The sequence below is a fragment of the Triturus cristatus genome, chromosome 10, assembly GCF_964204655.1.
Source record: "Triturus cristatus chromosome 10, aTriCri1.1, whole genome shotgun sequence".
Lineage (NCBI taxonomy): Eukaryota > Metazoa > Chordata > Amphibia > Caudata > Salamandridae > Triturus > Triturus cristatus.
In genome coordinates this window covers 968,808,041-968,833,603 of record NC_140593.1, presented here as the reverse complement: position 1 = coordinate 968,833,603, position 25,563 = coordinate 968,808,041, and the positions used below count along the sequence as shown (strand labels likewise).

At 49.2% G+C, this 25,563-nt stretch overlaps 1 protein-coding gene across 1 annotated transcript in view; it reads left to right on the top strand.

Moving 5' to 3' along the window:
- The window catches only part of DLEC1 (DLEC1 cilia and flagella associated protein), a 576,582-nt gene that overhangs the window by 20,364 nt on the left and 530,655 nt on the right, over positions 1-25,563 (top strand). Inside the window, exon 2 of the mRNA XM_085628869.1 lies at positions 5,626-5,865. Within this exon, the coding sequence (XP_085484995.1) occupies positions 5,674-5,865 (192 nt within the window). The 5' untranslated portion in view covers positions 5,626-5,673. The remainder of the gene's footprint in view (positions 1-5,625; positions 5,866-25,563) is intronic.

Genomic DNA, 25,563 nt, shown 5'->3' with positions numbered 1-25,563 from the left:
CTACTGGGAGGGGACTTTAATTCGATAACGGATGTTATACTAGACAGGTCGCATCCGCCCTTGGCCGACTCACCGGTGCGCCGGCTGGCGGCACATAGGGCGGACTGGCAAGAGAGGTGGGGCCTGGTTGATGTATGGCGGGAGCAACACCCGGGTGATAGGGACTACTCTTTCTTCTCCGCTCTACATGCCCTGCATGTCAGGATAGACTCCATTCTGTGTAGTGGTGACCTGGCCCTCAAAATGACCCACACGGAGTATTTAACTAGAACGATCTCCGATCATAATCCGCTGTTGTTGATGGTGCAATGGCAGAGGCCGAGGTCCGCAGTTCCGATGTGGAGGCTGCGACCAGAGGCGTTAGAAGATCCGGTGTTTAGTGCAGCGGTCCAGCAGGGCATTGAACTCTACTTTAGGGAGAATGAGGGCTCAACCGCCACGAGGGCGACGGAATGGGATGCAATGAAGGTGGTGGTCAGAGGTGTTTGTTTGGGCCGGTTCCCGCATGTGCGGAAGACAGTCCTGGCTGACCTGGAGAAGGCGGAGGGGGTGTTGCGGGACCTAGAGCGGGACAGACCTGAGCGACCGGAATTACATGATAGGCTGCTTGAGGCGAAGGAGGTAGTTGCGACTGCAACGGAACGGCTGAGGTGCTTTGATTATAAGCTGTATGCAACCAAAATGCATGCAGAAAGAGATAAGGTGGGAACGCTGCTAGCCCGGCTTGCAAACCCAGAACCTAGGGGTTGCCCGATCATGAGCATTGGAATGGAGACAGGGGAGGTGGTATACACGCAAACAGCGGTGCTAGAGCGCTTCCGATCGTACTATACGGGCCTGTATAAGAGCCAGCTGGGGGCGGGGGGCCACCTAATGGCTGACTACCTGGAGACTGTCCAGCTTCCTAGGCTGGAGGCTGAGACTGCGAATGAACTGGGCGGACCCGTCACGCTCCTCGAAATCCGGGTGGCTATTAAGCAAATGGCCCGGAACAAAACACCGGGGATAGATGGCCTGCCGGTCGAATTCTATGCGCAGTATGTAGACGTGTTGGCGCCCAGGCTCCTACTGGTCTATGCCGAGGCTCTAAAGCTCGGACGCCTGCCCCAATCGATGAGGGAGGCGTTAGTGATCCCGCTACTGAAGCCGGGCAGAGACGCTTCCGATGTGACATCGTATAGACCATTGTCTATGCTGGCGGTCGACTATAAAATTCTGAGCCGTATCCTGGCCACTAGATTAATGCCCTACATGACCCGGCTGGTACACGAGGACCAAGCTGGATTTATCCCCACGAGGAGCACGGCCCTGAATGTTCGGCGCCTGGTCCGCATCTTGGATAATGGCTGGGGGCCTACCCAGAGGCCGGCAGTATTATCCGTGGATATTGAAAAGGCCTTTGACAGCCTAGAGTGGAGCTACCTTGCTGCGGTGCTGGAGAAGATGGGCCTAGGAGATGGACTTGGGCGGTGGACGAAGGTCCTTTACTCCTCTGCCACGGCCAGAGTCCGCCTGGGATCGGTGGTTTCCTCAGCGTATCAGGTGTGCAGGGGCACGAGACAAGGCTGCTCGTTGTCTCCCCTGCTGTTTGCCCTGGCAATGGAACCTTTGGCGATGCGGGCGAGGACGGGGCTGATGTATGGTGGGATTAGGTGTGGGGGGCTGACGCATTATATCTCCTTGTACGCGGATGATCTCTTGCTGTACCTCGAGAATTCGGAGGAGGCTCTGGAAGGGGCGGTGGAATTGCTGTCGGGCTTTGGAGGGCTCTCGGGCCTCAAGGTGAATTGGAACAAAACTTGTGTCTTCCCACTACGGGCGGAGGTACCGTACCCCCCACTTACGATAGAGGTGGTTTGGGAAGCCACGTGCTTCACCTACTTGGGAGTCCGGATCTACCACAGCGTCGGGGACCTGCTAGAAGGTAATATAGGACGTAGTGTGAGGGCCCTGAAGGGATGTATGGCCTTTTGGGCCTCTCTACCGCTGTCGGTGTTGGGCCGGGTGGCACTTTTGAGGATGGTGGCCTTGCCGCGGCTGCTTTACTACTTCCGCACCCTGCCGATCTGGATTCCCCAACGGATGTTTGCAGAGTTGAGGACGATGATAGTGGGCTTCCTATGGGGAGGGGGGCGGCGGCGGGTGGCACTGGCCACTCTGGTGCGACCTAAACTGGATGGTGGCTTAGCGGCCCCTGACTTTGAATTATACTACCTGGCAGCACAGTTACAGGTCCTAACGCAAAATATAGCAAGAGCATTTAGAGGCCCGGAGCATGAGAGGGAGACTGGTATCCAGAGACACATTTTGTCTTACATAGTCATGCAACAGAAGCTAGACGTGAGAGACCTCTCCATAGAGGAGAGAACCCTCCGACAGTGCTGGCACAGGAGCATGAAGAGAGGGAAAATCACACGGCCCTATGCGCCGGAGATCCCATTAGGAGTGCTGACGGCATTACCGCACGGCGGTGATTGGTCCCCGCTGGCGGAGTGGGAGGAGCTGGGGCTGCAGATGGTGGGAGACCTATTTGTCGACGGGGCGCTCGCCCCCTTTGAGGTATTACAGGAACAGTTTGGTCTCCCCGAAGGGAGTTACCTCCTACACGCGGCGGTGAGCGCAGCGATACAAAAGCACTGGAAGACGGGACTGGTGGAACCAGCCGTGGCCCTGACCTGTCAGTATGTGGTGATGGCAGCGGGGAGAGTGAAGGCGGTGACCTGCCTCCACTCCCGACTGCTGCGAGAAGGTTTAGAGCCGCTTACAGCTCTTAAGGAGAAATGGGAGGGCAGCATAGGCAAACACATTCCGGACACGGTGTGGAGTCATATCATACGGAGGACGTGGAAAGGGAGTAGGAATGCCCGCTTCCAGCAGGTACACTTCTTCGTGATGCATAGGGCCTATTTGACCCCGGGAAGGATTCGGAGGCATTTTAAGGTGCAGGACGCGGCGTGCCCGAGATGTCTAGTGATTGGGGCGGAGTTCGACCACCTCTTATGGGGGTGCCCCAGACTGGGGACATACTGGGCGGAGGTGGGAGAGCTTCTGAATGCAGTCACCGACCGGGAGGTGGAGTTTGACATGGCGGCCTGTTTACTGCTCTGGTTTCCTCACACGGCGAAGACGAAAGTGACGAGTACATTTATAGACTTAGGTCTCATGCTGGCCCAGAGAGAAATCACATGGCACTGGAAATCCCGGGGGGGTCCGTCGTATGGGAGATGGCTGGCTGAGCTGCTGAAGTGGGCTGGCTGTGAGAGCGTGATTAGAAGGCGACAGGCGACCAGGGCAGGAAATGAGAAGGGATTGGACTGGGTGAGGGCATGGGAGCTGATAGTACAGGCTGTGAAGGATTACCGGCTGGAGAGTGCAGAGCGGGATGGCCCGGAGGGCGGGGTTCCATGAGGCCAGTGAGATACATGTAAAGCAGACAGCAGTGCAACCAGTGTGCTACATTTCATGGTCGGAGCCCCATGCCAGCAGTAGTTGGGGGGTGGGCAGGGGGGGGGGGGAGTTTCTGGGATGTTGTAGGGGGGTGGTGATGGTTTACAGGGGATTGAGGCGAAGGGGTAAAAAAGCAGATGGTATACTGAGCTGTTGACCTGTCCATCTGTGCAATGATCGACGTGACATTCAGAATCTTCGCATTATTGCGCCGCCCAGCCTCCGGGATGTGGGCTACATGGCTGTGTACAGTGCTGAGATGCGGGGTGGGCTCTGCGGTATCATGTGTACTTAGGTTGACGTAACGGAGTTCTCATTCTTAATTCTGCAATAAAAAGACGTTTAAAAAAAAAAAATTCATCTCCGCTATATGTTTTTTACACCTGTTCCATGATTTGAGGTGCAAGCGGGCTACACCCCGTATGTGGACTTTGTCCCCCCTCCCAACATTCTAGGCGAGTCCACGATCTGTCATTATGTTCCAAAAAGAGCTTCAGTTCGTACGAAAGGTAGTGTGAGACCTGCTTGCTCTTAAGGTGCCAAGCTTTCAGTCTATATGAGTCCCCCCCCACCCCCCCCCCCCCCAGCCCACATAACCTCCAACCTGCAGTACCACCCACCACTGGGAAGCCAAATATCACCAAATGAACAGGCATGGAATACACTGAAGAGGTCTGTCACACATTACTCAGCAATTTTAGAGAACTTTAATATAGTTAATTCACCGCAGGTCCCAAATATCGATACAAGCTTACCATTTCTATACTTCTCACATAGACACTCAGATACGGAATGATAATAAAAAATGTCCATCCAAATCGATCTCTCCACTTTTCTCTTCCTCCAACCATACCAGCTCAGTACGACAACTATACACAACATTTCAAATTGGACAACCCAGTGCAGTAACCAGACAAGCCCACTATATCATGATATGAACTACCATAATGAGACCCAGAGCACTGTTGAAAGCTACCAGCATGCTGAAAACCACAAATGAGAACCTGTCTCTTACACTTCAGCGTCCAACATACTGCTAAGGACTGCGTCCCATAACATGATAACTGCATCTGGGTGGTCTTTAAGCACAACGTGCAACACTTCCCACATAGGATCAAAACAAAAATATCTTTCCTACCACACACCCTTACATGGTGTAGCGGTGCTACTCATGTACGGAACCACTTCAGCTCCCCACATAGAAGTAGGAAGGGCTATATAAATGCTGCAATACAATGCAGTACTAGATTATAACCTCAAAATGGGAAACCAGGGCCGACTTTAGGGCTGTGTGACTGGTGCGGCTGCACTGAGTGCTGACCTGCAGGGGGAACTGACCTCAGGGGGAGGGGGAGGGCTGTATTGAGCAATAACTTAAGATTGAAAGGCATCTGCTGCAGAGTACCTTGTGCGTCCAACTTTCAGTTCAGGCAGCAATACAAATGTCAAGATAACTCTTGTGATTAAAGTTCTTGCTAGACATAGTGAAATGGCGTTTTGTCTAGTGGCAGTTTTGACTCGCCATAAAGTGGCTCAGAGGGTTAATATGCCTGCTGCAAAGAACAGATCTGTATAGTACGAGGATAGCAAAGTAGATTAAACCAGCCTTGACCAGCGCTTTTAAACAAAAGAAGTGTATGTGAGAGAGGGGCTACGGAGAGATGAGGGGCACTTTTGTGGGGTGGTAGTGAAAGAATCCGAGGTGAAGGTCATGTGTGGGGGGGGCGGGTGCGCCAAGAAACCTTATTGCACTGGGCACCACCAGCGTGAAAGCCTGCCCTGTGGGAAACTACTTTCTAATGAGAAATGCTGGCATGGTCTTATTGGCCATTGAGAGCTCTTTCGCTTTGGAAGACGAAACATCCCTAACTGGCACACAAAGTGATATTCATCTTTTTGTAACTCCTCAGAGTTTTGTTCCATAATATAATTTAGAAGAATGGTGGAGCATGTCTGTCGTGTATTTCTTTTGGGACCAAACGTCCTCATCACAGTCTCAGTGCATCCTCCATGTTGGGTTACATTTTCACTCTAAAAGCGATTGCTATGTAGTAAATATAATTAATTCAGTAAGGTAGTCTCTCATTGAAATTTCAGTAATGCAAATGTAAATTAGTCCCTTTAGAAATCTACTGGGAATTGAGATCATCTGTTTATTGTCATAAATTCCTTTTTCAGGCATTGTTGCTGTTCACTCTTGCCTGATACCAACCTGAAATTTTCAACATGAATGCAGAAGATGACGAGATGAGTGTCTTTTCTCCAGACCAGTGTCTGTGCAGAGGCAGGCCATCCTCTGAAAAGAAATTCACCTCTCCTGGCCCACATGGGGCTGGGCGTAGAACATCCTCAGCAAAAACCTTCACCTCACCTGAACCAGCCATGTTCCGGCCTAGGCCATCCTCAGAAAGAACTCAGGTAAATATATTTTGACAGAATTTTACTTACTACACATCATATGCTGACTAAAGGCATGGGCTACCTTAAGAAAGGCAAATTAATGAATGATTATTACAATCAATTTACTGTAATCATCAGACAAAATCAGAATCCTTTTTAGAAACCCCATATTTGGTCCATGTCACAAAGACACCTAAGTATTCTAATGTCTATCCTGCCATTACTCATAAAATTCAGAAAACAACTCTGTATTGTAGCTCTCAGCACGCGACAATGCAGCTTTGTATTATCTGTGTCCCCCTAATTCTGATAGCAAGATGGCTGACTTGTCTTGCCACAGTAGCCAGAGGGCCTTCCTCCTCTTGGTGATTTGTAAAGAGCACTGACACCCCTCATTGATAAGGCAGCAATATACACACATCTTGAATAAATAGAATCTGTAAATTCACCGTCTTGTGGGTACGACATTAAATTTTAAATAGGATGCAAGTTTCTAAAAATACCCATTGAAGTGATCTTAATGCCAGAGTGACAAAAGTGGCCAATATTTGTGATTGATCTTAATACAGGAATTACTCCTCCATATAAATATCAGTCAATTTGATGTTAAAAATGTTAACTTGACTCGCTTGTTTTAAATTAAAAAGACATTCTAGCTGATATGTAGGTGCTGTAACTGAGCCATATTTTAATACTGCTGCAGCCTCTCCCTAACTCCATGGGGCTTGTTCATGGTTAGATAGTCCATCCTCCATCTGAGTGTCCCAAACAGATGTTCCATACAAGGTCCCTCTTGGGGGGATCTTTAGCCAGGGAGGTTGGTGATCTACCATTTTCAACTATCTTTTGGTTCCCTTTTGATTATAAAAGTTCTCAGCATCCTAGTCAGCCATTCCATAAGCCGCATGTCGAAGGTCCTGTGGGGCAGGGGAGGGGAACATGGAGACCTACACTCACATCTCACCGGATGCCGCCTTGTAGCGTACGCCTGGCGTAGCGTAGTCCTCTACCCCTCTTGTCCCGCTGCCTGCGCTCCTAGGGCAAGCTCCTAACATTGACACGAGTTTGACCACCGCCCCAGTGTGCTATCCTGTCATACCTCCCACATTCAATAGTCCGATACTCTGTAATGTAATGACTTTCATACTGGTTTTTTTAGATGGCAGCCTTTTAATTATGTTGTTTATAGTTTTTATATTGAAAAGATTTAATTTGTTGGGGTATTTGCTTTTATCCTCTTTCTTTTCCTTTGGCACAACTCCCTCGTCGGCCAGTTATATTGGCCACGTAAGACTGTTTTCAACATTCGCCACTTTCAGGACGATCAGATAAGGGTGGCCTTAATGCTATAGGCAATGTCATTATGTGGTATTGGCACCTTTTTCTCTCCTTTTCTTTTAATTTGGTTGCACTCCTCTCTCTCCACGGGTGATTAAGCAATGTGGGGAGGTATGTAGGTCCGATGATAGAGAAGACGTTAAGAGAGATAGCCTCTTGATGAAACATTTGTGTGTTGTAACGCATCGTAATACGATCTGCTGTAGCTTGAGTAGTTTACCGGCAACAGTATTGACACAAAAATGCAATATGTACTTGGAAACACTGATCTTTTTTTATTTGACATTTTGTTATGTTATGTACCATGAGAAAATGGAAAATGTTTGAAAAGACCAATAAAGATATTTAAACAGAAAATTAAAGTTCTCAGCATAAAGTTTCGAAAGTCATTGTAACACTTAATGCTAAAGTTAAGATCATCTTGCGCAAAACACACTTCTTGGAATTCAGCATGTTTTATTGACTGAGTCATTCCTAGTTTCTCAAATATGATCAGCTCAATTACGTTGAGTAAAATGGATAGTATTTGAAAGACATTACCTGGAAGCCATGCCCGCATCTTCAAGTAGACTGGGTCTTGTCAGTGCTCAGCACCAGCACATATTAAAAACTAGTCTTGAGAAGTGTCTCTGCTGGTTCCTCTTCTTTCTGGCCTTTGTCATTTAAATAAAGAAAATAAACCATTCTGTATGAGTGACAATTATTGGCAAGGAAAGGAGAAAGATAAGAGGGACAAGAAGTCTAGAGTTATGGGTAAGGTGAAAGGGATAGAGGAGTTGGCCTAACGGCTAGGGTGGTTGACCTCGAATCTGGGGTTTCGAGTCTCGGCAATGACGCTGAACATCCTTTGATTCTGGGCAAATCACTTAATCTCCCCGTGCCTAAACAAATGAAACCCTATACCGGGTCAAGTTCCTGCTATATAAAACTCTGTAAAAAAAGAAAAGAAAAAAAAAGAGAGACCGCGAGAGAGAGGAGGAGAAACCCCAACCTATACCCACACACTGCAAACATTTCTGTGCAAAAGTTAGTAGAATCACACAGCAGGGATTGTGTTTGAGGTCACAGAGCCATCGTCTACTAAAGCTAGGTCTGGCTAAAGTTGGGGTGATATACTATGCAGAAGAATTAGTGATCTTTGTCCAGACGCTTGTCAGGCTCCAATGATCACAGGATTTCTCACTATATACAACTTGGAAAATGGCTGCTAGTTAACTTTGAGAAAACTCAAAGTATGTTCTTTTGGAGAAGCAATTATAGAGGAAAGTGGGGTATAGATGGAAACGAGATCACTCCGACCACAAGTGATAAATATTTGAGTATTCTATGTGGCTTAGAGTTAAGTGGGCCCCTAGCTGCAAGAGCTACGTCAGATATGTTAAACACCTAAGTACCAGACTAGTCAACTTTAATTATAGACTTGGCAATCTGTGTAATTATTTGCTCACCTTTCTCGCATTCCCACCACTAGAGGGCATGCCTGGTGGACCTTCTACTGTTAGACTGAGCTGTCTGGCCTTGAATTATATCTGTGTACAGACTCTCAGTGTCTTGGACAACATTCTGAACTTGCCTTTTCTTTTTGATCCGTGTCATGATTATGTCAGCCAGAATGTTTCCCTCTGTCCCACAAAGACTATGTTTCTCAGAAGCCCTGCCCTTGGGGCATTTCTCAATCCTGATTTGCAACTTCCTTACAAATAACCTGGAGTTGACTTATATTCAGGATCCATGCTGGGTGTTGGGGAAGCCTACTTGATTTTCCTGCCTAAGTCTGAAATTCCCAGAATTTCCTGTTTCATCTGGACCTATACAAGCAAAGGATGGGTGGGTGAATCAGAACACCTGCGTCCGGCAGGTGCTGTCTTGCTCACACCTGAAGCATGTGATCGTTAATGATCTCTTTAAAGCCTCTGAGCCATTTAGTCAAATGTTGATAGTTGTAGCAGAGTTCCTGTCTGACAGACCCTATGATTCCAGCAATTTCCAGATTCCTGAGCAATAGCAAATCCTTGTTTCTTGAACCCGCACTATCTTGAACTGCATCGTAGGTTCCTGAACCCTCAATATTTTGTAGTGTGTTCTTGTTTCTAGAGCTAGCATTATTCTGCAGGGTTTCCTTTCTTCTTGAGCTAGTGCCCCTTTCAGTGCTTCATAATTCCTTGAACTAACACTACTTCTGCAGTTACCCTTTTCTCAGTCTCTGACTTCCATTCCCTTCTTCTTAAGTTCCCAGTTTCTTTCTCCTTGTCCTTAGTTCCCAGTTTCCTAGTTTGCATGTTTGCCTGCTTTCTATCAAATGTTGCCTATTTCCGTTCTTTCCTGTTAAGCACTACTCTTCTCCTTCGTGACTGTGTATTAAGTTCTCCACCCTTGATGATGTTACCACAGTGCTTGTTCCTTTGTGATTGCCAGGATCCATGGGCTGACACTGCTGACAACTACTGTGGTGGTTCTCGTTCACTGTATGAATTATCTTTACTTTGTTGCCTCATGCAGAACATCCCCAATGCATCTCTATTATTTACTCACTCACTGTATGATCTTGAAAGCTCTCTATCTTCCCTTTCTCTACCTGGCCACCAGTTCTTGTCAGATCCCTGATAGTCTGTCCTAACTCTCAATTTATAGGCCTAGGCTGCCTAAAATCCCTACAGCATTGGATATAATGGAAGTGAAATCCTGGTGGCAGCTCCTGCCATTGGGAGTGGCAACGAAAATGGAAATTGTTAGACTGTAAGGTATTGCTAATTCGGTGGACGTGTAATTCATACGTATGAGTATATTGCTTTACCTTGTCGCATCTTTGCAAGTCAAAGGTATATGTTTTTAATGCATACCAACTGTGGGCATACTCCCAACAGAATGTAATATGTAGCATTATTAACGGTTGTAAATAAGATGAGCTAACTAAATGGAGTTTTTCGACTCTTTTAAAATAATTCTCAGTATTGTATGATGTTGACAATTTTATTGCATGTGATCAATTTATGACTTTGTACTTTTATTGTGATTTTATATGGTTGATATCAGTTAAAAATAAAAATCTAAAACAAAAGTTAATATGACTTTCGGTAAGTAGCATTCAATGTTCTCATCTTGTTTCAACATCTCTGCCACATTGTTCAAATTTCAACTGGTATGGCTCTGTAAAATCAGCTACATTAGAGACTGTGGCTTTAAAAACCGGTTATTCATTTTCACTGTCATTCTTCCTCTGCCTCCTTCCTTCTTCCCCTTGTTGGTTCTCCATTCCCATTGTCTTTCCTGATCTCGCCTCTTTTCTCTTTGTTCTCCAGTTTCTTCTCTTCTCTATCCTTACTTTTGTATTAATCTTCTTCACCGTATCTTATGTGGCTCTCTTCTTGCTGACTCTCTCTTGTTCCTCTTGCCTTATTTTTCTTCTTTCCTTCTTGATTTCGATCTCCGAACTTTCTCTACCCTTCCTCTTTTCTCCTCTCTTTTTTTAAATCTCTACTTCTCTTACTTGCACTCTCCTATTCCATTTCTGCTGTCTTACAAATCTCCTTCCTTCTCTTGGTCTTTCGTCTCCTTTTGGATCTCTGTTCTACTTTCTTGCTTTCTCACTCATCCTGATCACACTCGTCTTCCTTTATTACTCGCTCCTCATATCTCTTCTCTCTCCTCTTTCTTGCTCACTCGTCCCCTGCTGTCTCTACCATCCTTCAGATGTACCCTCAAATTTTATTTACTCACCATTTATAAAAGTGCATATCTCACCCTTTCCCTCTTCTCTCACCCCAACCTTTTCTGTTTTATAAAATAATGCTGCAAGCCACTCTTGTCATGTGGCACCAGCCTTTATCACTTCACTGTCACCTCCACTTCCGCCTTCATTACCCTCACCTCAGTTCTCATTTATTCCATTTATTTTACTTAGCATTCACAACATGTCAAATAGAAACATATGTGTCATCAATTAATGAGTGAATGACTGTTGCGCAATGGCTCATTAAGGAAGGGGGTCATTCCCATTCTGTGGAAATGAGCTATTGTGTAACCTTTATTATAACAAATTAATTTGCAACAGAACACTTGAATAACACCCAACCTACCTTCCGGGTTTCCCATACAAGAAGGTTATTCGAAAGACTGGCTTTCACTCAGATTCAGAGGTTTTGCTGAAAGAATTTAACTGTTGGACTTCCTATAGGTAAAATTTCAACCTGGCTGTAGCACCAAACTAGTTGTGTTGCTGGTGTTAGATGTTATGAGAATACTCGTAGATAGCACTCAGTGCTTTAAATGGGCTGGTACTGTCTGGTACTGAATACCAGAACTTTATTTATTTATAGGGAGAGTACCTGCACTTCTAAAAAAAAAAAAGTAATACTTATAATTGGAGAGTAACAGCACTTCTCAGAAACAAGCAGGTACTCTGTTGCAGAGTACCTGCACTTCTATTTTTCCATTTCAAACACTGATAGTACTGGTTTTCAAGGAGAGCTTTATTGTATCGCTCAGCCACCTTCAAATCTCGTGGAACACTTTTCCCTGACAGCATGACTAACCAAAGCTGGGTATAATGGCAAGTAGTTGAACTGGTTAATCTTATGTAATGGAGTGTAGTCAGTCAGTAACTATACCCCTATTTAGTTTAGGTAAAAATATCAACTTCAGCGTCCCACATGGACTCACTTCTGTCCCTGTTTCTATTTCACATTTACATGTGACCTCTGACGAAAGGGATCCATCAAGTTGGCATCCTGTTCTACATGGCATTAAGTTGACCTCCATCGAGCACAACTCCATGGGCTCTTGTGAGTGAGACGTTCCTTCTCTCATGACTGACCGCCTCCCTTTCATACACTGGTGGGTAGCCACAAACTTCTTCCTCCAAGACTGAGATTTGTATCACCTAAACTGATACTGTCAATGGGCACTTAGCATGTTCCCCACAAAGAAAGTGCTGTTCTCTAGAAGCTCATGGTGTAATTGCTTCTTATAAACAAAAACATTTAACAGAGTGCTGCCTTACATCCAGGCAACCGCAAAGAGTATTAAGGACAAAGAGGGAACCTGATCTATAACTGTAACGAAGGAAAACAGTGTTCTCTTGGAATAATAAATGCAAATTATTTGTTTTTCTGGGATCCCGGTTTGACTTGGACAATCAGTGAATAAAAAACGTAATTCTGGAAACTGTATATAGAGAAAAGTGTCAACAGTCCGATCAGAAAGTACAGATAAACAACAAATGGTTTTTATTATAATTAAAACTGGCAGACTAGACAAAAGAAAAAGTAATACTGTACTCTATACTAAAGGCGTTTTGTAGTGTGGTTTGATAGTTTATACAGGAAGGCATATGAAATAAAAGACATATGACCATAGGCATATCTTAACTCATTCATCACAATGGAAACATTATAAAGACATGATAGGTTATGAATTAATACCTTTGCAGGCACATGCATCAAAGGAAAAACCGGTCGCAAAAGAGCAGATTCTCTAAATCTGCCCCTTTGCGACCGGTATTTTTGCATTTGGGATGCATCATCCCAAATGCAAAAATCGCAATTTAAGGAATCTCTAAATTGCGATTACTTAAATTGCGATTGCATTTAAGGAATCCCAAATTGAGATTCCTTAAATGCAATGCATTAAAGTAAAGAAAATAGCGATTTCGCTAATAGGGGGAGCAAAAACTTTGAAAAATGCACTTTTGTGCATTTTTCAAAGTTTCATGTTGCGCACACACATGCCCTTAGGGCATGTGTGTGTGCAACATATGTGCACAGATCAATTTCAAGGGTGCAATAGGATGTCATTTTGATACCCTTGCACCCTTGAAATTGCATGAGCAATTTGCGAGTACCTACTGGTACTCGCAAATTGCTCATGCAATCTCCAGTTCATTCCTATGGGTCTGGAGGCCCATAGGAATGAATGGGACGGCATTCCTTAATTGCGACTCGCAATTTGCGAGTTGCAATTAAGGAATGTGTAGGGATCGCTATTTTTATAGCGATTCTTACATGCATAGGCTTTTGCAATTCCTTAATTGCGATTCCTTAATAATCGCAATTAAGGAATCGCAAAAGCCTACGTTGATGCATGTGCCAGTTGGTTCCCAAGTAGCATTATTGATGACGTTTGAATGTTACGTCTCTATAGGGGTGCCCATCAGGACCAACCATTTAAAGAGCCCAAAGGGTTCTAGTAGAAGGGATAAACGAGAGTGACATTTGTACAACTTAAAGGATATAACAACGAGCCCCAGTGGAAAAATCCAAGAATCAGTTAATCATTAAACGGAAGAAGCTGCTGTGAGTGGAGCATGTGTGAAAATAGGCCAGACGTGAAAAAATGCATGGGCTGCTAGCACAATATTTGTTCTCAAAACTTGAAAAAACAACCGTGATTGAATAAACTGGGCTGGAAACTGCATAGAAGGCAGACTGTCACTGTTAGTTCACTAGAATCGGTGTCAGGATCTCTGGCCCGAATATTCAAGAAAACTTTTCCAGGAGATACAAAACCTAACACTACATACCAAAACCACTATGCCACTCATACCTTAAATAACTTCAACACTCCACAAGACATACAGGAGCCATAACACAAGACCACCTACTAACAACCTATGTGGTTCTATTTCCTCCCACACATCACTTCTCCCCACAATACACATGCTTCCTTAGCACCCTGGTAGGACATTTGGAAAGAACACAATACTACTTTCCCACATCTCTTAGATCACGCCAGTCAAAACGAAAACAACCTTACCTTCCACACAATTATTCAAGAAGACAGCCAAACACTTCCAGACAACATCCTATCAGTGCAACATACATGGGCGAACACACACACACAAACAATGTGCTACCACCAAACAATCCTTGCTCCTACCCATTGCTCAATGACTCTCTTTCTCACCTCCAACACAAATCCCCCACACTGTCAAGTTGAATACCTTACTTAAGAATGCATGTTATAAAATGTCCATCCTAAGACCTTTGCATTCACCCATCAGTCCGCGTAACCACACACTAAGTCCATACAACCTGGTCAACAAATCACCGTAAATCACACTGAACAACTACCCTGTGAGTTTCTCACCTCACCTCCCAAGTTTCAATCCTTTAAAACTCCTAACACAGAACAACAAGCTCACAAGATGCAAAACACCATAGCTAGGATATGGGTGGGGGTGTGGGGGGGGGGGGGGGTTACATAAACCCTGTGATGAGCACTATGGGAAAAAAGACTGGTGAAAGGAAAACACAGAAGCCTAAAAAAAAGCACAGGAAATATCCTCAGTTGAGGTAACACCAGACACTTCTATGTATCAGTTAACCATAGAGGGGCATGGCTAGCGAATCTATCATGGCGGGCATGACCAGATCGAGCTCCGCAGATCGCCCCGCTCAATCAACACGTCTCCTGCCGGGGACCAGTCTCGACCAACGGGGATTGGATCCCTTTGATCCCCTGCCACCGACTCTGCGCACCAATCCAACCTCCTTGCCCAGGGGCTGGCTTGTAGAGGGGTGCAGCCCTGGTCGACAGTCCTGGCCTGGGCCTGTAGCCGCACTGCTGACTATGACATGGCCATACACGTGGCCCCTACGCCTGCGAGGAAGTGAGGAATGGAGTGAGCCGACTCTGTTCCAGGTCGCCGCCCAGCTAGGCTGAGGACAAAGTGCGGAGGAGTGAGCTGTGGCGAACGTGCCACCAAGGAGGTGAGGAGCAGGACAGACGTGAGATGCGGTTGCCCGGCCCGGGGATGGCACTGCCCCGAGGTGTGGACGCTGGCGGCCGCCAATTTGCGCTGCCGAGACATGGCTGCAAATCAACTGGGTCATTCGTCATGTCTGAATAGTTTTTTTTACATATCAATAGCAACAGGGGAGACGGACCGCGGAGCCCATCGGTTCAATCTGGGCTGACTGAGACCCATCAACCCGGGACACAGGCGCTACGGCAGGCTGCCACACCCAATTAACCGATGATCCAAACTACTTTGGCAGTCAGGTGATGGGTGTCTACTCTACACATTATATGGACTAGGCATCTATGTGAAAGGCCTCACCATGTGGCTGAACTGTACTCCTACTCCTGCAACATTATTGGATATTCCTGTCAGTGCACTTTGGGCCCCCCAACTGCAAGCCCCCTGCTGTGGCTGTCAGATCCCCTTCATAGGGCCTTTTGCCCTCTCCCATCCTGGGACAGATCTTTGAGGGCTAATTTGCTGCAGGCACAGATCTAGCTTCACCCCAGGTGCCTGTACACACCGACATTTAGCACTGGCGCTTTTTATATCCTACAGCATACCCGTTATGTGGGACACCCCTGTTCACACGCTCTATGGAAAATCAGCTCCTTATGAACATTCACTCCGCTTGTAATGCGAAGTGACTATGGAGGTCACACGCTGCTCTCCCACTGGGAAGCACATGCAGTAGAGCTCATAAAAAGACCCACAGCCTGACGGCTGGCCTGTGCATTAATGCGCCAGTCCAGCACATCTGAAATACGGGGGCTGCTCATGCTGCCACATTTCCCTCACACATATTTCTGGCAAGCAGGTCCCAACCACCGAAACGGATACTCGATACTCAGTAACTGCCAGCTATACCGGCATGGGCCAACAACATGTGGCCTGCCACTAGCGGTGGTGAAAAAGCTTGGCACTGTACGGTAACCTACGAGAACCTCCCTCAAGACCAAGTTAGACGCAGCTACAACAGACTTGACATTACTCCACGCCGATCATTGCAAATTAGCAGAGAAGGTCCATGAAGCTGAACAGTCTATTGCCATCATAAAACCGAAAACTGGTGACATGGGCACCTCAATACGATTACTGTGGGATCGTGTCGAAATGCGGTAGCGAAAAGTAGAATACGCTATAGGCTGGTCGCGACGTAATAACATGCAAGTGGTGGGTCTGCCGGAGGGAGCAGAAGGATCGGATGCGGTCGTATATGTCGGACAATGGATACAACAGTTGCTGCCTCAAGACACTCTTTCACAATACTTCACAGAGGCACCGGGTTCCTGCCTGCCGCCCCTCACCAGGTGCTAACCCCAGACCGTTCTTATTCCACGTGATGCATTACCGAGACAGAGATGCTATTCTCAAAGAAACTCTGCAATTACATGAAATCAAGGTGGACAATGCTAAGATTATGTTCTTTCCAGATTATACTGCTGCAGTAAAAAAACAACGCTGCACTTTCCTTGCAGCCAAACGCCGTCTGAGGGAACTTGACATCAAATACTCTCTGCTGTTTCCACCACGTCTGTGCGTTGCGACGGAGGGGATACACCCAAAGGGGTCTCGGAATGGCTGGACTCCACGGGACGCTCCACAAACCCCAAATCTACACAGACGGGCACCACCAATTGAGATGGGGTGGGGATGCAGCGCCGATACCGATGTCCCAGAACAAAGCATCCTACCCTAATAGCTGTTCCAGACTTGGAGCAAATGGTGCAGGAATGCAGACTGGTACTACAGACAGCAGCCGCAACGGTGAACACGATAGGAACTCCGGGATGGATGATGACTCCGTCGATCACTCAGCAATGATGGCTCTTTGACCACATGTCCTTCCAGGACTGATTCAGCCCCCTCCCCCTGCTCCCGGACTTCACCCCGCAGACTGCCAATGACATTGTTTGAAACCTGCTATTAATGCTGATCACATTCTGCAGTCCTACTGTGTTGGAAATACCCACTCCCACACCGGAAGGGTGGTGGTGGGCTTCCCGAACACACTGTGGTAGCTTGGCTCGAGTGGTCAGGAAACAGGCACCGTGCTAAGCATACAATATACCCCTACAATAACCATGCGTGCATCCGTTCCAAAAACGACTCTACACCGTAAAAATTATGAAAATATCTTTCTTTATCTTTTTCTCTTAGTTGCTGATTGGAAAAATAAATAACAATCACAATATACAAACTTTTGAGAAAGTGCAGGTCAAATAAATACTGGCTTAATGATTCAATAAATAGGGGTGATTGTAAATAAATAGGGCATAAATACAAGTGCAATACATACAGGCAATTAAATATTCTGAGGCAATAAATACTGTACCAATAAATATTGTGAAGCAATAAATAGGTTAAACACAATAAATACAGTGCCCCCAATAAATAATTAAAAGCATACAGTGACACTCATATTATCAGATCACATTTGTGAATACTAAGGGCTGATTTGGCCCAGGCACAGCTTGTGGGGTTGTGGAAGGCTTGGGGGTGTCTACTCCCTGACTTGGACAAGGCTGAGGCCTAAACTGAGGTAGATAAAAGGGGGGAAATACCAGAGACCTGGCTCTCTCCCTCCACACAACTTCTCTAGATTAGTCCCAGCTCACCCCTGGCACAGTCAGGTTGGTTCCAGCACCTCCCTAGCCCCTTAGAGCAGTCTCTCAGGTCTCCACAGGGCCTTAGGCGCCCTCTACTCCACTTACTGCCCTGTTTATGGAGCTTCGACGCCGCTGGAGTCGTGTCGACGCCGTCAGGCGGTTCCGGATCGATGTCGGCGGCCTCGGCACAATGTCAGTTCTTGGCGACGCCGGTAGGCGGTTCCGGATCGATGTCGGGTGCCTCGGTTCGATGTCGACCTCCGATTCGACGACGTCGGCCTCGGCTCGATGTCGGCGGCAGTCTTGGCTCGATGTCGACCTCGGGCGGCTCCGGTTCGATGACGTCGGGTGGCCTTGGCTTGATGTCGACTTCCGTCGGCTCCGGAGTGCGATCTCCACTCCCGACCTCCGGTGCTCCTTTCCTCGGGTTCCGGCGACTCCGGAGTGCGACCTCCACTCCCGACCTCCGGCACACCTTTCCTCAGGTTCCGGCGACTCCGGAGTGCGATCTCCACTCCCGACCTCCGGCACACTTCTCCTCGGTCTCCGGCGACTCCGGAGGGCGGTCTCCACTCCCCCGTCGACGCCGCTCACTCGACCTCGGTTAACTTCCTCCTCGACCTCTGGTGCTCCTCACGACCTCCGTCGGCGCCCTCTCTCGACCTCAGGCGGCTCCGGGTACGACGTCTGCTTCTTCAGTCAGCGCCGCTTCTCCACCTCGGGCTCCAGGTCTCAGGCTACTCGACGCCGGACTCCAGGGAAACCAGTATCCAGGTCAGGATCTCGCTGTTCTTTGTGTCTAAGGCCTGTTCCTGCTGTCCAGGTCCTTAGGATGGTTTTTCCTGCTTTTTCCCACACAGGGCTCCAGGCTGGGCTCAGTCAGTAGGGACTAGTATCAAGGGTGGGTTTATGGACCCCACTCCAGGCACAAGTTTCCACCCCTGCTGCCTCACTCCGTCCTCCTTCAATGTTGTGCTGCTCACTCTTCACCAGTCAGGTGCCAACTGCCAGCTCCAACTGCCAACTCTCTCACTTAGCTTCCCAACATTCTAAACCGCCTCCAACTGTCACAGGGTTCTGGAATGTTCTGGAAGGTGCTGGTAGGTTCCAGTGGATGCTGGTGATGTCACAGGTGGCCACCATTTTGTGCTCCAGGCCCTCAGACAGAAGTTTCAGGGGTAGATAAAATCTGAATCTGCAGCAACACTAAAAAGTCTGGTGGTTCCCAAAAAGGAAAAATTCAAACAGGGTTTGAGGCAAAAGTGGGGCAAAATAAATAATGATGAGGAGGGACCACCCAAAGGGCTGACAGGTCTAACACGCGTCCCCCCCAGCTGAAAGTGGGGAGAGCTACCCAACCCCTTGGGAGTTCTCATCACTAAGGCGGAAATACCTTGAGAGACCGTCTGCATTGGCGTGGTCCACTCCAGGCCGATGTTCCACCTGAAAGTCCATTCCCTGTAGGGAAATAGACCACCTCAACAACTTGGGATTCTCCCCCTTCATCTGCATCAGCCAGCGAAGGGGTCTGTGGTCGGTCTGAACCAGGAAGTGCGAGCCAAACAGGTATGGCCGCAACTTCTTCAGAGCCCATACCACTGCAAAGGCTTCACGCTCTATTGCACTCCACTTCTGTTCCCTGGGAAGTAGTCTCCGGGATAGGAAGACCACGGGTTGATCCAGACCCTCTTCGTTGAGTTGCGATAACACTGCCCCAATGCCATGTTCTGATGCATCCGTCTGGACAATGAACTTCTTGGAAAAGTCTGGGGCCCTTAAGACCGGGGCCTCGCACATGGCTTTCTTCAATCTCACAAAGGCCTGCTGACAAGCCTCCGTCCAGACTACCCGTCGAGGTTGTTTCCTGGACGTGAGCTCCGTGAGGGGGGCCACGATGGTACCGTACCCCTTCACGAAGCGACGGTAGTATCCCGTGAGGCCCAAAAATGCTCGGACCTCAGTCTGTGTCTTGGGGGGTTCCCAGGCCATGATGGCCTCGATCTTCGCCTGGAGGGGTTGCACCGCTCCCCTACCCACCAAGTGTCCAAGGTACACTACCGACCCCTGCCCGATCTGGCACTTGCTGGCCTTGATCGTCAATCCAGCTTGTCTCAGGGCCTGGAGAACAGCTTGCAGGTGACGCAAGTGATCCTCCCAGCTGTTACTGAAGACGGCTATGTCGTCCAGAGAAGCAGCAGAGAAACTCTCCATTCCGGTGAGGATCTGGTTTACCAGGCGCTGAAACGTGGCAGGTGCGTTCTTGAGCCCAAAGGGCATCACACAGAACTGGTAGTGGCCATTGGGCGTGGAGAAGGCTGACCTTTCCCTTGCTCCATCAGTCAAAGAGATCTGCCAGTACCCAGAAGTAAGGTCAAAGGTACTTAGATATTGGGCAGCTCCCAGCCGGTCAATCAATTCATCCGCCCTAGGGATCGGATGAGCATCAGTTTTGGTCACTGAATTCAGTCCCCGGTAGTCCACACAGAACCTCAGTTCTGGTTGGGCACCCGGTGGTGCAGCTTTTGGTACTAACACCACCGGACTGGACCAGGGGCTGCTAGAAGGTTCAATCACTCCTAGCTCCAGCATCTTAGTGACTTCACTGTGAATGCTGGCCTTCACCTTGTCTGACATCCGGTAGATCTTGGACTTCACAGGTGGGCTGTCTCCTGTGTCCACGTCATGGACGCACAGGTGAGTCCTACCCGGGACAAGGGAGAACAACGAAGAGTACTGTCCCAGGACCTGGCGGCAGTCCTCCCGCTGTTCAGGAGTTAGGGATGGGGAGAGAATCACTCCCTCCACCGACCCATCCTTCTCTTGAGACGCAAACAAATCAGGGAGAGGCTCGCTTTCCACGTCCTCTCCTCCGTCAGTCACCATCATCAAGATGACTTCGGGCCTCTCGTGGTGGGGTTTGAGGCGGTTGGCGTGCAGCACCCGTAGGGGCCGACGAGGGGTCTTCAGGTCCACCAAGTAGGTAGCCTTACCCTTCTTCTCCAACACCTCAAAGGGTCCTGACCAGCGTTCCTGGAGGGCGCTAAGCTCTCCGGGTTCGATCACCCACACCTTCTGGCCAGGCTCCAACTCCACTGGGTGAGCGTTGTGGTCATACCACGCCTTCATTACTGCTTGGCTGGCTTCCAAGTTGTCAGAAGCTTGCTTCCACAACTTAGCCATTTGGCTCCGGAAGGCCAGCATGTAGCTCACCACATCCTGGGGAAGCTTTCTGGGAGTTCTTTCCCATCCGTCTCTCACCAGGTTGAGAGGTCCACGTACAGGGTGCCCATACAGAAGCTCGAAGGGGCTGAAGCCCACTCCCTTCTGTGGCACTTCCCTGTAAGAAAACAATAAACAGGGTAGGAGGACGTCCCATTTCCTCCGCAGGCTTTCAGGCAGACTTCTGATCATGCCTTTCAAGGTTTTGTTAAACCTCTCCACCAGACCATTGGTCTGGGGGTGGTAAGGAGTTGTGAACCGGTAGGTCACTCCACACTCCTTCCACATGGCCCGCATGTACGCTGACATGAAGTTGGTCCCCCTGTCGGACACAACTTCCTTGGGAAAACCCACTCGGGTAAAGATTCCCATCAGGGCCCTAGCCACCACAGGTGCTGTTATGGTCCTCAGAGGTATTGCCTCTGGGTACCGTGTGGCATGATCCACCAGGACCAGGATGAACCTGTGACCAGCTGACGTTGGCGGATCTAACGGACCCACAATGTCGATGCCCACCCTTTCAAAGGGGGTGCTAACGACAGGAAGTGGTTCCAGGGGAGCTTTCAGCTTCACCCCTGTTTTCCCACTGGCTTGGCAAGACACACATGTCCGGCAGTAGGTATCGGACGACACTTTCATTTGAGGCCAATAAAAGTGTGGGACAAGACGGGCGAAGGTCTTGTCTTGCCCCAGGTGTCCTGCCAATGGAATCTCATGAGCCAACTCCAGTAGGAAGGCTCGGTAACGTTGAGGGACTACCAAGGCTCGTGACGATCCATGTAGGGGTGCCTTGGGTTCACTGTAGAGGAGGCCATCCTCCCAGTAAACACTGTAGTTCCCTTCAACGTTCCCTGCTGCCTGGGCTTGGGCCTGACGCCTTAGCCCCTCAAGGGTAGGGCACTCCCTCTGGCCCTGGCAGAATTCCTCCCTGGACGGGCCTCCCTCCACGTGCCACTCGGCCGGGATGGGTAGGTCCTCCAGTTTGGTAACGTCCCCCTCCGCAGACTCCTGGTCCACCACCTCCGGTGGCCTATCCGTCCTACGGGGTGTAGACGCCGAGGCAGGCTCCTCCTGTCCTCGGTTCTTCCCTTGACTGGCAGCTGGCTGGGCCGTTGTTCCAGGCTCCAGCCGAAACGAACTCCCTCTCCGGGTAGTCGCGGACCTTGTGCTCACACAGGCCCAGTCAGGTGTACCCAGCATCTCAGTATGAGTCCGGTATTCCACCTCCTTCCAAGCATTGTGCTCCATGTCATTCCCCAGCAGACAATCGACTGGCACGGCAGGGCTTACGGCAACTCGAAGTGAACCTGCAACCCCCCCCCATTCAAAGGGAACCTCAGCCACTGGATAGTGGCCGGTTCTGCCGTCAGCCATCGCGGCTGGGTGGAGTACATCGGGAATCACCTGCTCTGGAGACACCAGTTGGCTACGTACCATAGTCATACTGGCTCCTGTGTCTCTCAGAGCCTCCCCTCTTTGGCCATTGATGGTGACCCACTGCCCATACTTTACAGTATTTGCGGGCACCTGGATCTTAGGAACCATCTCCCGTTCTCCCAGGGACACTAAAGTGACACCCGCCCACTCCCTTCCCTTAGTTAAGGGCATCTCCTCCCCGAGCACTACACTAGCTACTCCGGGGGCCTTTCCTCCAATGGGAGGGGGTGGTCGTTTCTGGCACTTCGGATCTCCCTTATAGTGTCCAACGCCACCGCACTCGTAGCAATGGACAACCCTTGGCTGCTGACTCTGGCCAGGATTAGGGTTTCTGGGTGGGTTGGCCCTAGGGGTGAATCCTGTTCCCTTTCCTTGGAAATTATTTTGGGGGCCTTTGGAGAACTCCTTTTTCTTTTCCCCTCCCTCTTTCTTCTGGGGGGCGCCCTGTCCGGCCTTTTGAGTATCCCCTCCAGTCCCCCTTATGGACACCCGGGTACTAGCCCAAATGTCCGCCTCTTCAGCAAGCTTCCGGGGACTGGTCAGCTTGCTATCCACCAGGTGTTGCCGCAGTTCAGGGAAACATTTCTCGAGCAGGTGTTCCTTCAGTACTAGGTCAAACAACCCCTCGTAGTTCCTCACTTCACTGCCCTGAATCCAACCCTCCAGCGCCTTCTTAGCATAGTCCAGGAAGTCCACCCAATTCTGTGTGCCCAGTCTGTGACTACCCCTGAACTTCTGTCTATACTTTTCAGGTGTTAGTCCAAACTTTCTGATGAGCGCCAGTTTCATGGTGGGGTAGTGGGTCTGCTCATCCTCTTCGAGGGCCAATAAAGCATCCCTACCAGCTGGAGGCATGTACTTGTACAATCCCCCTCCCCAGTACTTCTCTGGAACCCCATGGGCCCTTAATGAGACCTCATAGGCCGCTAGCCACTTGGCGATATCGTCTCCCACCCCGTAGCTAGCTACTATGTCCTTTGGCAGGTAGGGTTTGGGTTCCCTGGTGATCTCTTGGATTTGGCTGCCACCATTAGGAACAGGTTGTGCCCCGATTCTCAGGATCTGAAGATCTATTTCTTTCAGTCTTAATTCATGGGCCATCCTCTGCTCCTCCTTCTCCTGCTCCAGCCTTGCTAAGTCCCATGTGAGCTGTCTTTTCTCCCTCCGGTCTGTTAACTCCACCTCAGACAAGCCACCGCTAGAGGCACGGCTGCCCCCCCTGGAAAGTGTCCTGGGCCCCGCTGACAGGTTCCCCACCTCAGGTTGGTACAAACCAACTCCCTCACTGTCTGGCTCTCTATCCTTGTCCTCTTCCTCAGCCTTGCTTTCCCTTCGTGCCTCCCCCCAAGCCCTTAAGCTGGTTTGGAGTGCACCCTTCTTTGCTCCTGGGGGACAATACACCCCCTCCCGCTGACAAAACTCCCTGAGTTGGGCCACAGTGTACGTTTCTAGATTTTCTAGTACAAACTCCATCTTGCCCACTCAGGTCAGAGGACAGGTTTTGTGCAGTAACTATGCAGGGGGGTACCTTTAATAATACCTCCTCCCACCACCAGAGTAAATTTGGAAAAAACAAAAACCCACAATTAGGAAGGCCGCTTTGAGAAAACTCCCGGTGTAGGCCTATGGACTACCCACAGTTATTGTTGAGTATACGTAGGCACAGCTCTATCCCACCACTGAACACCAATTATGTTGGAAATACCCACTCCCACACCGGAAGGGTGGTGGTGGGCTTCCCGAACACACTGTGGTAGCTTGGCTCGAGTGGTCAGGAAACAGGCACCGTGCTAAGCATACAATATACCCCTACAATAACCATGCGTGCATCCGTTCCAAAAACGACTCTACACCGTAAAAATTATGAAAATATCTTTCTTTATCTTTTTCTCTTAGTTGCTGATTGGAAAAATAAATAACAATCACAATATACAAACTTTTGAGAAAGTGCAGGTCAAATAAATACTGGCTTAATGATTCAATAAATAGGGGTGATTGTAAATAAATAGGGCATAAATACAAGTGCAATACATACAGGCAATTAAATATTCTGAGGCAATAAATACTGTACCAATAAATATTGTGAAGCAATAAATAGGTTAAACACAATAAATACAGTGCCCCCAATAAATAATTAAAAGCATACAGTGACACTCATATTATCAGATCACATTTGTGAATACTAAGGGCTGATTTGGCCCAGGCACAGCTTGTGGGGTTGTGGAAGGCTTGGGGGTGTCTACTCCCTGACTTGGACAAGGCTGAGGCCTAAACTGAGGTAGATAAAAGGGGGGAAATACCAGAGACCTGGCTCTCTCCCTCCACACAACTTCTCTAGATTAGTCCCAGCTCACCCCTGGCACAGTCAGGTTGGTTCCAGCACCTCCCTAGCCCCTTAGAGCAGTCTCTCAGGTCTCCACAGGGCCTTAGGCGCCCTCTACTCCACTTACTGCCCTGTTTATGGAGCTTCGACGCCGCTGGAGTCGTGTCGACGCCGTCAGGCGGTTCCGGATCGATGTCGGCGGCCTCGGCACAATGTCAGTTCTTGGCGACGCCGGTAGGCGGTTCCGGATCGATGTCGGGTGCCTCGGTTCGATGTCGACCTCCGATTCGACGACGTCGGCCTCGGCTCGATGTCGGCGGCAGTCTTGGCTCGATGTCGACCTCGGGCGGCTCCGGTTCGATGACGTCGGGTGGCCTTGGCTCGATGTCGACTTCCGTCGGCTCCGGAGTGCGATCTCCACTCCCGACCTCCGGTGCTCCTTTCCTCGGGTTCCGGCGACTCCGGAGTGCGACCTCCACTCCCGACCTCCGGCACACCTTTCCTCAGGTTCCGGCGACTCCGGAGTGCGATCTCCACTCCCGACCTCCGGCACACTTCTCCTCGGTCTCCGGCGACTCCGGAGGGCGGTCTCCACTCCCCCGTCGACGCCGCTCACTCGACCTCGGTTAACTTCCTCCTCGACCTCTGGTGCTCCTCACGACCTCCGTCGGCGCCCTCTCTCGACCTCAGGCGGCTCCGGGTACGACGTCTGCTTCTTCAGTCAGCGCCGCTTCTCCACCTCGGGCTCCAGGTCTCAGGCTACTCGACGCCGGACTCCAGGGAAACCAGTATCCAGGTCAGGATCTCGCTGTTCTTTGTGTCTAAGGCCTGTTCCTGCTGTCCAGGTCCTTAGGATGGTTTTTCCTGCTTTTTCCCACACAGGGCTCCAGGCTGGGCTCAGTCAGTAGGGACTAGTATCAAGGGTGGGTTTATGGACCCCACTCCAGGCACAAGTTTCCACCCCTGCTGCCTCACTCCGTCCTCCTTCAATGTTGTGCTGCTCACTCTTCACCAGTCAGGTGCCAACTGCCAGCTCCAACTGCCAACTCTCT